The sequence below is a fragment of the Mustelus asterias genome, chromosome 2, assembly GCF_964213995.1.
Source record: "Mustelus asterias chromosome 2, sMusAst1.hap1.1, whole genome shotgun sequence".
Lineage (NCBI taxonomy): Eukaryota > Metazoa > Chordata > Chondrichthyes > Carcharhiniformes > Triakidae > Mustelus > Mustelus asterias.
In genome coordinates, this window is record NC_135802.1 from 30,741,210 (window position 1) to 30,755,221 (window position 14,012).

The following is a 14,012-nucleotide window of genomic DNA, read 5'->3' on the forward strand; positions in this document are numbered from 1 at the left end:
GCTTTACTTATGAAAGGATATGATTGCATCGGCAGTTCCGAGAAGGTTCCCTCGAAGGATTCCTGAAGGGGTGAGCTTATGAATGAAGGTTGAACAGGTTGGGAATGAGAGATGATCTTATTGAAACATACAAGATCCTGAAAGGACTTGACAGGTTGGATGATGAGAGGATGTTTCCCTGGAGTCTAGAACTCAGGGACACAGCTTAAAAATTAGTGGTCTCCCATTTAAGACGGAGATAGATAGTTTTTTTTGAGGGCCATTTTAGTCTGTGGTATTCTCTTCCTCCAGCAAGAGAGGTTAGTCACTGGATATGTCCAATTCTGATTTAGGTGGAGTTTTGTTGGAAAAAAGTATCAAGTGGGGCAGACAGGAAAGACTACAATCAAATCAGCCACGATCTTATTGAGTAGCACAGCAGGCTCGAAGTGCTGAATGGCTATTCCTAACTTTTGCGTTCTTGTAGCTCAAGTCTCTTATCACTGGAACCATTTTGGTAGATCTCCTATGTGCTGTCTCAAAGTCCTTCAATTGCTAGTGTGGTGACCAGAATTAGATGTAATGCTCTAGTTGTGGTCTAACCAGAGCTTTATACAGGTTCAGGATAATTTCATCTGTATATTTCTAAACTTCCTACTGTGCTGCCCAATCTGCGCTCGCTCCGTGTCCGTCCCTCAGGGTCTGGCACCATCTCAACATCTCACTGGGTCTGTTTGCCCAGAAACAGGCATCCGGGTGAGTATCTTTTCTTCAGGACTTCAATTAAAAACGGATATTCACAGATTGACTGTGTCATCAGAATCCATTTTATTCTCATTGCTAATGTCATGATGCATGCTACAGACTTCGCCAGGAATATAAAAGGTATTTATTGACAAGGAAAAACATATACAGAGGCTCTCAGCCTTATGGCCGCTTTAGAGCAGCCCACCGGCTGTCTCAGTCCTTGTATGTCTCCTACATGTCTCCTAGATGTATTCTGCCCAAGAGCGAGCTCCATCCCCTGGGGTGATTACCCACTCAGTCCCAATTGGTCCCTCAAGTCAGCTGACCCTTTTCCGCCATGTTGTCCTTAAAGGGACAATCGCCACACCATCAGACACTGTCTATCAGAACAACCCAGAGAATGGCACATTTAAAGTTAACTGCGCTTCATTTCATTTGGCTAACGTGTTTTTAAATATTAGAAACTTACCTCATATTCTCACTGCTCAGTAAGTGCATTTTTATTCGAGGCAGCTTGCGGAGAACAGTCAAGAGTTCTGGCTTTTCTGCAATTCTTTTCATGTGTTGCACCTTTGGGGGAAGAATATTTTTCACATGGTCAAGACTTTTAGGAAACCTCTCACTAATCAAGAGGCGTTTCTGGAAATTCCCAATTTATTATTTGTATATAGGATAAGTAAGGAAGGGTATGAAAAAATATTGGCAAGTGCAATTAAGGAAAATCCAAATATGTTTTATACGATGAGGAAAGAGTAAAACAGCACATGTGAAGGTGCACTGCTCTTACAGAATATTTTGCGCTTGTTTTCAGAAAACAGAAGGACAAATCAAATATTATAGTTAAGGAGTGGTGTTCCACAGGGATCAGTGCAGGGTCCCTTGTTTGCAGCCTACATTAATGATCTCGACATGAATAAGGAGATATCAGTAAATTTGCAGGTAATAAAAATTTGTGGTGTGGTAAATAGCGAGGAGGAAAGCCTTACAGGACGATAGATGGGCTAGTTAGATGGGCAGAACAGTGTCAAGTGGAATTTAACCCTGAAAAGTGTGAAGTGAAGCATTTTGGGAGTACTAACAAGGCAAAGGAGTATACAATGAATGGTCAGACCCCAGGAAGTACAAAGGATCAGAGGGACCTTGGTGTGCATGCCCTTAGATGTCTAAAGACAGCAGGACAGGTAGATTAGGTGGTTAAAGAGGGATATAGGATACTTGCCTTTATTAACCAAGGCATTGAATACAAGAGCAGGGGGGAGGGTTATGATGCAGCTGTGTAAAACATTGGTTAGGCCACAGCTGGAGTACTGTGTACAGTTCTGGTTGACACTATAAAAAAAAAATGATTGCATGCAGAAGGTGTGCAGAGGAGTTTTAGCAGGATGGTGCCTGGGCTGGAGCGTTTCAGCTATCAAGAGAGACTGGATAGGCTGGTGTTGTTTTCTTGGAGAAGGGGAGGTGGCCATTTGGCATGTTGAACCCACACCAGCTCTCTGCAAAAGCAATTGATCTGACTCCTTTCCCCATAGTCTTGAAAATTAAGGTGCTTAGCCTTCTTTTGAAAATCATGATCAAATCTGCCTCCACCATCCTCTCAGACATGCACTCCTGATTCTAACCGCTCTCTACGTAAAAATGTTTCCTTATAGTAGCTTTAGTTCTTCACCAAATACCTTAGGTTGATGTTCTGTCGTTCTCCACCCTTCCACCAAAGGGAAAAATTTCACCCTATCTGCAGTATCTAAACCCCTCGTGGTTCAAACACCACATAACCCTGCACTGATCCCTGTGGAACACCACTCCTTAACAAACAATCTTTCCACATAACTTAAAGTCCCTATCCTTGTTACCAGTCTTGTATATTTTGCACCCCCTGTAAAACCCTCCGATCTTTCTTAAAGTGCAGAACCCAGAATTAGACACTATACTCTTGTTGAGGCCAAACTAGTGTCATAAAAAGGTTAAATGCTTTGACTTGGCCAATGAAGAAAAATACGCTCTATATCTTCTTTACCTGTCCTCCTGCCTTCTGTGGATGTGCACTCAAAAGACCTCTGCTCTCCTACACTTCTCAGAATCTTATGTATTTTGTATTCCCTTGCATTTGTTTGTCCTCCTCAAATGTTTATCCTCGCCCTTTTCTGGATTGAATTCCATTCGTACTGTTCTGTCTACGTGACTAGTCAGAGAATCCTAAAATAGTTACAGCACCAGAGGAGATGTACTGGCCCGCCATGTAAGTACTGGCTCTCTGTCAGAGCAATCCCGAATCTTGCCTTTTCCCCACAGCCCTGCAATTCTGGTCAGATAGTTAGCCAATTCTCTTTTGAAGTCCTTGACTGTGTGCACCTCCACCACACTGCCAGGTCAGTGCCTTCCACTACTGCACAAGAAAGGTTTTTCTCAGTGCCGTTGCTTTTTTTGCCAATCAACTTAAATTGGTGTACTCTGGTTCTCGATCTTTCTGCCAATAGGAACAGTGGCGCCCTATCTACTCTTTTTAGATCCTTCACGATGTTGAACGCCTCTATCAAAGCTGCTCGTAATCTTCTCAGCCCGAGCTTCTCCAATTTATCTACTTAAATGATCCCTGGAACCATCCTTGTGAATCTTTTCTGCATCCTCTGCGCCGTCACATCCTTCCAAAAGTATGGTGCTCAGAACTGGATACAACTCCAGTTAAGGCCAAACCGGCCTTTTATACAGGTTTATCATAGCTTCCTTTGTTTTTCTACCTCATGTTCCTATTTAAAAAGCTTAGGATCCTATATGCTTTACAACTCACTTTCTCAACCAGCTATCTTTAATGATTTGTACAAGTATATCCCCAAGTCACTCTACTCTTGCATCCCCTTAAGTTCATCGATATCTTCCTGCACTCTTCAGCTTTCTTCATCACCAACCTCGGACATAACCCTTACATTCAAGTTCAAATCACTAATATATACAATAAGTAAGGGAACTAGCAGTCAGCCCTGCGGAGCCTCACTGAAACAGCCTTCCAGTCACAAATACACACAATCATTATCCTTCGCTTCTTGCCTCCCAGCTAAATTTGGATTCTTCTATCCTCGACATTGCTTGGCAGGACAAGGTCACCAAGCTAATTGCTTCAGCATACAATTATTGTTAAACAATGCACATGAGCTGGCTCTGTCAAGTTCATCAGATGGACGATGGCCACATACCGAAAGACCATCTGTGCGGGGACTTGGCCTGTTGGTCATAACCTCCTGGGTACTCATAGCTCCACAAAAAGGACACCTAAAGCGAGGTATGAAGATGGCAGACATTGACACTGACAACTGGGAGTCAGTTGTGACCTCTGGAGGCTGATTGTTCAAAGGGCATTGGAAGAGGCGGATACAAAAATCTCAGCTGGCTGAGATTATAGGAAGGATGTGAATGCATTGGAAAGGGTGCAGAGGAGATTTACTAGGATGTTGCCTGATATGGTGGGAAGGTCTTATGAGGAAAGGCTGAGGGACTTGAGGTTGTTTTCGTTAGAGAGAAGGTTAAGAGGTGACTTAATAGAGGCATACAAGATGATCAGAGGATTAGATAGGGTGGATAGTGAGAGCCTTTTTCCTCAGATGGTGATAGCTGGCACGAGGGGACATGGCTTTAAATTGAGGGGTGATAGATATAGGACAGATGTCAGAGGTGGGTTCTTCACTCAGAGTGGTAAGGACGTGGAATGCCCTGCCTGCAGCAGTAGTGGACTCATTAAGTAGCCAACATTAAAGGCATTTAAATGGTCATTGGATAAACATATGGATGATATTGGAATAGTGTAGGTTAGATGGGCTTTAGATTGGTTTCACTGGTCGGCACAACATCGAGGGCCGAAGGGCCTGTACTGCGCTGTAATGTTCTATGTTCTATAAGAGTGGCCAGAGAAAACAGAAGTCAATGAATTACGCACCCCCTCGGCCCACGTCCTTCCTTTGCAGCAAACGTGGCAGAGACTGCCATGTCCATGAGAGGCTCCTGAGCTACACCAGACAATGCTTAACATAAACATAAACCATCGTCTTGAGGTGGAAGGCTGCCACCAGAAGCATAAAGTTGGCTGAGCAACAAACCTACAGGTTAAGCAGTTTCTGCTTGCTAAATTCACATGAAAATTTTCAGTATCATTAGGTAATAAATCTCAATACTGAAAACTTGTTAACAATTATGATATACCATTCAAAAACAAAAAGAATAAATTGCTCTATTCCAGCCAATTATTTACCAATCATGCATTGAACAGGGAGGGGGAAAAGGGAATGGGGTAAGGAGGAATCACTCATTTGAATAGTTATCATTCTACCTGGCTTAGTCCATTAAACATTTCTTGCAGTCTTCCTGCTGGTGTTAGAGTCTTGCCGGCTCGAACTGCCGCATATTGGTGTCCAGAATCAGGAACTCCACTGGATAGTTCCTGGGCCATCATCATGACTAACACTCTTAAATGTTCCTCATCATCAAAACGCGGACTGCAAAATGCAAGCGTGTTATTTACTCAGAAATCAATCGAATCACAGAAAGTTTTTACAATTTAAAAATCCAGGTTTTAACAGCAATCTTTTATGCGTTAGCTTATGATTGCAGAAAAGCAAATTACTGCGGATGCTGGAATCTGAAACCAAAATAGAAAATGCTGGAATAGCAGGTCTGGCAGCATCTGTAAGGAGAGAAAAGAGCTGACGTTTCGGGTCCAGATGACCCTTTGACCAAACCCCTCAGAGCCCATACTGTGCCCAGTTGTACCATTTTTCTTTGACAAAGGATCATCTGGACTCGAAACATCAACTCTTTTCTCTCCTTACAGATGCTGCCAGACCTGCTGAGATTTTCCAGCATTTTCTCTTTTGATAGCTTATAACTGACATTGTGCAAAAGGAGTGCTTAAGATCTTTGATTGCATCGCATAAGCATAATCCTAACTTAAAAAACTACTTTAGTTATTCTACCTCGCCCAAGCTTTTTATACTTTTAGCACTCGGATATATTCTACATCCAGTCTGCCCACTATGCAAATCTGCCCATCATCAGCATCTGTCAGACTACAATAAAAAAAACATTAATACAATCTTCCCATCTCCACCCATTTTAAAATTACTTTCCTTCATTTTAAGGATCCACATTGAACAGAATTTCACAAAAGAAAAAGATGCACAACTTACTCTTTGGCTTCCACCCCAAGGCTTTCTTTGACACATCAAAATCAGAATATTTGCAGCTGTGCTGCAGATCAATTCATTTAACTATCCTTCTGCTTTGGGATTAGCCAATGACCAGCTCACTAAATGCATGCTCCAGAGAATTAACAATGTGGTTAAATGGTGAAAGCATGCTTAGTTACAAAACAACTTACATTTAGACGAGATGAGTGAAGAAATGGATCCCAGGACTAGCAACACGTCAGAAATGCTACCACAGCAATTAACCATACTGACTCAGGAGTCTTAAAAATGTGAACTATTTACATTTCCAACATTTATGCTGAACAATACTGGCAAGTACATCATCCATTAGATCAAATGCAATGATGTATCGATCTTTAGTGTAAGCTAATTTTTAGTAGACCAGTTACGTCAGCAGAAAAGCGAATGCTACTGGAACTGATTCAGGTACATTAAGGTTCTTCCAATAACATGGCCCCTGGCTAACAACGTCAATAACATAATAACTTGGATAGCAAGCAATAGTTCAGAACAACAAAAATGCACACAAGCTTGGAACATAAAAGTGTTGATCAGGCTTCACCTGTTAAAAATGTCCACCCAGAGCTGCATCATGTTAGGCAAGTTTCTGTCCAAACACAGCGAAGTAAATAGCACTCCCTATTGTGAAGGAAAAAAATAAAGTTTGAAAAAATACAGCAAATGTTTTCGATCTGCAAGAAAAGAGATATCAATTTTTAAAAACAATAAAAGACTAAAACCAGTACAAGGCAGCCAAGATGGCACTATAAAAACATCATGAAAAAGAAACAGAATAGCAGCAGAACATTCTTCAGTTATGCTCTGAGGCAAACAATCCCTGGAAGGATGTGTCAGGGCATGTTATTAAAGAGGTTACGCAAGTGGCAAAAATTAATTATTATTTTTAGTGCCGACCAAAAAATGCATTTATGTTGCACTGGCAACACAGGTGGCCAAGGGGGTTAAGGTGGCATATGGCATGCTTGCCTTCATCAGCCGGGGCATCCAAGTACAACAGTTGTGAAATCATGTTGCAGCTATACAAAACCTTGGTTAGGCCGTATTTGGAGTATTATGTGCATTTCAGAAAGACGTGGAAATTTGGAGACAGTGCAAAGAAGGTTCACCATGATGCTGCCTGGTCTCGAGGGCATTGACCATGAGGTTGAATAAACTAGGATCATTTTCACTGGAAAGACGGACGCTGAGAGGAGATCTGATAGAAGTCTACAAAATTATGAGAAGCATAGACAGGTGGATAGTCAGAGGCTTTTTCCCAGGGTGGAAGTGTCAATTACAAGAGGGCACAGGTTCAAGGTGAGAGGGGCAAAGTTTAAGGGAGATGTGCGGGGGAAGTTTTTCCACGCCGAGAGTGGTGGGTGCCTGGTACACACTGCCAGAGGTGGTGGTGGAAGCAGGCAAATTAGCAACACAAAAGAGACATCTGGGTGGGTACATGAATAAGGAGGGAATAGCGGGTTATGGTCCAAGTAAGGGCAGAAGTTTTTTTTTTACTTTAGTTACAGCATCATGATCGGCGGATCGGGCCAGAAGACGGTAAAGTGGGATTTGGCGGTAGAGTTGGGCGCGCGATTCATTAAGTCGATTTAAATGCATGCAAATGCATTTAAATCGTCGGGCCGCCCGATTCGGGTGCACGCCGGACCCGCGCCCGAATCGGGTGTCGGTAAAGCTGCGATCTGCTCGGAATCGGGTGCAGATCGCGGTATAGGCCCGACGCCCAACTTTACCGAGAGTTCGCGCCCGTTGGTAAAATCAGGCCTAATATCTTTTCCCAAAGGTAGGGGAGTCTAAAACTAGACGGCATAGATTTAAGGTGAGAGGGGAGAGATACATAAATGTCCAGAGGGGCAATTTTTTCACACAGAGGGTGGTGGGTGTCTGGAACAAGCTGCCAGAGGTAGTAGTAAAGGCGGGAACAATTTTATCTTTTAAAAATAAAATAGATAGTTACATGGGTACGGCGGGTATAGAGGGATATGGGCCAAATGCGGGCAATTGGGATTAGCTTAGGGGTTTTAAAAAAGAAAGGGCAGCATGGACAAGTTGGGCCGAAGGGCCTGTTTCCATGCTGTAAACCTCTATGACTCTATGAATGCCTAGTTCTGCTCCTATATCTTATGAACTTATGAATATGCTTCAGAATACAGTGCTCAAAATTAGGCTCAGCAGTATAATCAATTACAAACATACAATAACCATTCTTTGCCTTATAATCGATGCGGCTCTCTTTAAATGGAATCAATCTCCCTTATGCTCATCATTTGATCACAAGTCACATCTTATTTTACAACCAAACTCTCACAAGATATCTATGAACTTGGATATTAGGGGACAAACACCATCCCTTCCATCATTCTTTTCCTAATTTATCATCTTCCTCTTGCAACTGGCCTCAAATTTCATGAGCCTCAAGTCTTCTTTAAAAGACATATTTTGTTCACAGCACAGACCGACTTCATTAGGTTTATGAAATGTTCCTGCAGGTGGATATATAAAGTATTGCCTGTTTATTTTAAAGGAGAGGAGAGATCTTTCCTTTCAAGTACAACTGAAATATTAACTAGCTCAAGTGCTGCCTTTGGCTATGATTTCTTCACTAAAATACATTAAATGCTGTACCTGTTCATACATATCTAGATTATCATTATCATGGAGAATCTTGGGTGAAGCAGCCATTCCTCCAGTCTTCAGTTCAATCTGTTGATCCTGCTGTCGGTAATCAAGGTTTCCACAGCCCATTCTAAATGGAGAAAACACATTTTCTGAAATAAAGAGGCTGTTATTTCTTTAAATGCATTATCTATTGAAAAATTCAAGTAACAAACCACATATCAACAGATACACTTTGTGTATTTGCTTCACTAACCTACCTTGTGATTACATTGCAGAACAGTGGCACATATGGCTTCAGCTCCTCAGGCAATGTGTTAAGACTAGTGAAAGCCTTGAAATAAACAATTCCATTGGTTGGTTGACTACAATACTGAACAGGCACCTCGTCTTCTGAAAGGAAATACAGCAGAATCAAGACTCTGTCTATGGCCAAAGCACCTCAGGTTTCAAAGATACATTTGATGTGGTCCTACAATAGCTGACTAAGGGACGGAATCAACTTTACTACTTGTTAAAGTTTTTTTAAAGCTTATTTATTAGTCACAAGTAGGCTTACATTAACATTGCAATGAAGTTACTGTGAAAATCCTCTAGTCGCCACACTTCAGCACCTGTTCAGGTACATGGAAGAGAATTTAGCATGGCCAATGAGCCTAACCAGCGGTTTCTGGGATGATTTTTCATGCAGCATGTTTATTTTAATAAATGAATTAAAATTACAAGATTGCAATCAACTATTCTTCAAAGATGTTATCTAAAAACCTGTACATGCTGATGACTGCAGCCTCATCCATTCTACAGAGAAACTTCAGATGGTAGCTGGATTTGTAGCTTCCCCTTACTACTGGTCTGAAGCAACACATTAACCAGCTCCTGGGCAGTGATGTTAGACCGTCTGTCACCATTGGTAAAATGGAACTGGATGTGATTAACAAGTTCATCAATGTTGAAAGTTAACTATAAAAGGATCGATAAAAAATTAATGGCTCACATTAAGAGCGCAAGTATGGCCTTTTGGAAGCCTGTCCAAATATGCTTTGAATTTGCATAGTACAAGATTTGCACTAAGATGCAGGTTCAAAAGATGAGTGTTCTTGTACGATAGTCCTAATCCAGTTATTAACAGTCATACCTATATACGCCATCTCGACAGCTGTCAATGGAAATGTCTGCTGAATATCAGAAACCTTGAGTGCTGGGAGACTGGATGCATCCTGAGGTTTGTTCTGTGCATCTATCAGTTCCAGCCCTAAGGAAATAGAATAACTTGTGCAGCAATTCAATGTGAATATATAGAATGAACAGTAATGTATTTACAAATATCAGCTCTGTGAAATGAGAGAACAAAATAGCATTTAACTATAGTAATAATCTCAAACTATACTGCTGGAATAATGCTTCAGAATATGACAGTTTTTAAGACCATTATTGCATCCTTCATTCTCTACATTATGAAATATGCATGTTTTAAAACCTTGTAGGCAAATTGCCTGCCAATCAGTCAATATTTCTCAATGAGAAGCAAGTCTTTTTAAAAAGTATTTTTTGCATAAGCAATAAAGCAGGTCCCAACATGGAAATAAGAGCTGAGATTGTGCTAGAACTGTGTAAAATATTCATTAGGTCACAGCTAGAGTATTGTAAACAGTTTGAGTCATGGTAAGAAGTCTCACAACACCAGGTTAAAGTCCAACAGATTTATCTGGTATCATGAGCTTTCGGAGTGCTGCTCCTTCATCAGGTGAGTCACCTGATGAAGGAGCAGCGCTCCAAAAGCTCATGATACCAAATAAATCTGTTGGACTTTAACCTGGTGTTGTGAGACTTCTTACTGTGTCCACCTCAGTCTAACACCGGCATCTCCACATCACGGTTGGAGTTATGCCATTACAGGGAGGATGTGATACCAGAGAGGGTATACAGGAGATTTACGAGGATGTTGTGAAAAATGGAGAGTTTTAGCAAGAGGAAAAACTGGATAGACTGTGGTTGTTTTCTTGGAAGGCGGTTGAGATTAGATTTAATTGAGATATTCAAGGTTATGAGGGGCCTACATAACGTGAATTGGGAAGACATATCGACCCATGTTCCAAGGGAAATAATTGGGGATTGGAGGGGAGTTGAGGAGCATTTTTTTTTTAATAAACATGTCGGATGCTGGAAATTATGCCTGAAAAAGTGAGACACAGAAACACTCAATCCTAAAAAAAAGTTTGAGTATGCAACTGAAAAAGCCTACGGAGAAGAGCTGGAAAGTAGGATTAGGGTAGATAGATCTTTTTAAGCAAGCACAGGTATGATGGGCTGAGCAGCCTTCTTCTTTGCCATAAATTTGCTACGTTTCTGTAATTCCTATGTGTCACTTCAATCTCCAGCAACACTACAATTAAACACAGATTTTGATCATGATCCTTACAGCAGTACATTTAATTCAGAATTGCTGATTGATCGAAGGAAAATGCAAAGACAACATTTTGAGCACTTGAAGAGCTTCTGCAGCAGCCTATGCCAATGTCTCCCTTGTCCCCAAGGACAATCTAAAATCTGAATTCAACCCTACAGTATGGAATGTATTCTAAATCTGTGATGAATTATCTGCTGCACATACAATTTTTTATTGAAAAAAAAATCCCCCCCAGAATTTTCCCCCAAATGGCCTGGTGGATAAAGGCACAACTGGTTTAACACTTAACCTTACAGATTGATAGACAACATGTTTGACTACTGGCATGCAGCAGCTAGAGCTCTCAGCGCCAATCATCAGTGACTTTTGCTGAAAGTGCATATGCATGTATGACAGCTGGTAACACAACTACAGTGCCCTCCCTTCAAGATGAAACAGCTGGCTGATACACAGAATAGACCAGCACAAAGATTGGCCACTTGAGGAGTGAGAGACTATGGCGCTCTTGGTGTCCAAGAACTGTACACCATTACAAGTGAACACCACCTTTTTTAAAAATCTGGTCCTGCAATGTTTCATTCAGTAAAATTAAAATGCAGTTTTTTTTGAAGAAGTAAACTATGAATGAATTTGGCAACATTATCCCAGCCTCAATAAAAAAAATACCTTTTTTATGTATCTCTTGCCTTTCTTCCAATGAAAGAGAATTGATCTTCTCCTGCAGTTTCTCTTTCTCAAACTTGGCTTGGTTCTCCAAATAACCTTCATCTGGACTCATCGACAAGGCCAACCGGTGTGAGTTTTCCTGAAATGCAATAAACATCACAAATTATGACTATTATAACCTTAGCATTAAGTATGGCCTCTAATTAAAAATATGGTTCACAATGAGCCGATGGTCTACTTTGAAAATAATAGGATTTAATGGTTTACATCCAAGGATTCCAAAGGAAACCAGGGATAATTAGCAAGGGCCTAAACTCTAATTTCTTTTAATATGCCTTTTGAAAGAAAAGCTGGACCAGAGGATTCAAGGGTGTCAAATTCCCCCTTCTAAAGTAGGAGATAAAAGAACCAGGAAATTCTGGGATGGAGTGAGCTTACGAAGCAATCTGAGAAACATTAAGCAGCATTGATATCAAAATTAATTGGCAGATTGTGCTTGACCAACTTGACAGCAATCTTTGAAGAAATGGCAGATAACGGTAATGTTTGCACGTGTTTCAAACCCTACTACACAAGAAACCAAACAGTGGTGCAGTCTCTGTGGTACTGTATTTCGCAATCTGGACATAGCAATTTCAAATCCCATTAGGTTAAGTTGGTGAAAATTAATTCAATAAATCTGGCCATTTGTGGACTACCAACAGAAAACAAAAGTTACCATTGAAGCTGCCAGCTTTGTCATTAAAATAAAAACTAGTAACAACCTTCATCAGAGAGAGCCTGCTACTCCTGTCTAGACAGGTCAACATGCGACTCCAGCAGGATACAGTGCGATTGACTCTGAAGTAGTTGAGTAACCATAAGTTGTAAAAACAAAATCACCTCACAAGAAGGACTCCAATGCCTTTTTTGGGGCAATAAATGCAGCCTTGCTTGCGTCATCCACCCCCTCCGAATAAAAATCTTCAGAGTCAATTGTTAAAATGTAATGTTTAATGTGCAAATGAAAACAAACAACTTGAAAGTGACAATTTCCCTAGTTTATATAGGTGGCCTTCAGTATTGGAAAACTAGCTGAGCAGAACACTTGTGTAAGTGAACCGAATACACAGTTGAAACCAAAACGGATTAATAGCAGAGGCCAAAAATCCCAAATCAGCTCTCAGTAATTTTGATGCATTTACCTTGAAATACTGCTTTACTTTATCTTGTAGGAAGTGTGGATTATCTTTCAATGATTGTCTAAACCTAGCCACTTTTTCACTGATCTGCAGCAACTCTACAGGATCGCCATCATGATTCCAGTGTGCAGCAACATACTAGGTACCAGAAACACACAAAGTAAAACTCATAATTACAGGCATGTTCAATCAGAATAGTCAGATCCATAAAGACAAGACACCATTTCAATTAAACAAAAACAAGCAATTATATAACTTTAACAGATGCATTGTGTAATCCAGTATGACAATTTGATATTTAGGTTTAAAAAATTTTTTTTCACAGGGGTGTAGGCATTGTTGGTGAGACCAGCATTTATATTGCCTATCCCTAATTGCCCTCGAGATGGTGGTGGTGCCTTCTTGAACTACTGCAGTCCATGTGGTGTAGGTAAACACACAGTACTGTTAGGGAAGGAATTCCAGGACCTTGACCCAGTGACAATGAAGGAACGGTGATATATTTCCAAGTCAGGATGATGTGTGGCTTGGAGGGGAACTTCCAGGTGGTGGTGTTTTCATGTTTCTACCCTATTTTGATATACGATTTTCATGAGGGCCACTAGAGTTTGAGATTTACTTATACAGCACAACCCAGATCAGCTTACCTTGCGTGTCAATTTTTGTATCCACATTGCTGCTAAACATCACGTGTAGCTGAATAATCTAATTCCAGATACTTTAAAATGCGGTCTTGGAACACTTTACAATTAACACTTTAGATCGCACTGAGCACAGCGTACTTTGGATTAGTTAGATTATAACACCATCTTGTGGTACACTGACTGAGAATATTCTCAATACGCAGTTAAACAGTAATCTGGTTAGAATGCCATCTTGTGGCTGAAGTAAACAAGGACACTTACTGTTGTCAATGCAAGCCCAAAATGGGTGGTCTGGTGTTTCAATTGAATTTCAATCTTGTGAAGGAGCGCTTCTATTCTCTCCTCCTCAAAGCCTTTCCTTTTATTTAACAAAAAAGAGAAGACATTTATTTTTAAAATTTTTAATTTTAATCATCTGCAAGTCGAGCAAATCCTTATAATAATAATAATTTAAGTTTTTGACAAATATGCCAAATCTATATCAGGACAAACTATCAAGTCTATCCAATGATTGGCAGGTGGTTGCTTCTTCCTCATTTACTTAAGCTAATAAATTTAGTTG

The 14,012-nt window shown here is 40.7% G+C and overlaps 1 protein-coding gene across 3 annotated transcripts in view; it reads right to left on the reverse strand.

Annotated features, from left to right (window-relative positions):
* pitrm1 (pitrilysin metallopeptidase 1) overlaps positions 1-14,012 on the reverse strand; it is a 50,112-nt gene that overhangs the window by 15,547 nt on the left and 20,553 nt on the right. For 2 of the 3 annotated variants that reach the window (XR_013499925.1, XM_078232905.1), the window contains exons 12-20: positions 13,712-13,808; positions 12,810-12,944; positions 11,626-11,764; positions 9,688-9,804; positions 8,813-8,945; positions 8,562-8,682; positions 6,481-6,557; positions 5,042-5,207; positions 1,196-1,296 (exon numbers count right to left, since the gene is read on the reverse strand). Coding sequence is in view for 2 of the 3 variants with exons in the window: in XM_078232905.1 (XP_078089031.1) it covers positions 1,196-1,296; positions 5,042-5,207; positions 6,481-6,557; positions 8,562-8,682; positions 8,813-8,945; positions 9,688-9,804; positions 11,626-11,764; positions 12,810-12,944; positions 13,712-13,808 (1,086 nt within the window). In the remaining variant the exon portion in view is untranslated. The remainder of the gene's footprint in view (positions 1-1,195; positions 1,297-5,041; positions 5,208-6,480; positions 6,558-8,561; positions 8,683-8,812; positions 8,946-9,687; positions 9,805-11,625; positions 11,765-12,809; positions 12,945-13,711; positions 13,809-14,012) is intronic. The other variant, XM_078232917.1, reaches the window with a different exon arrangement.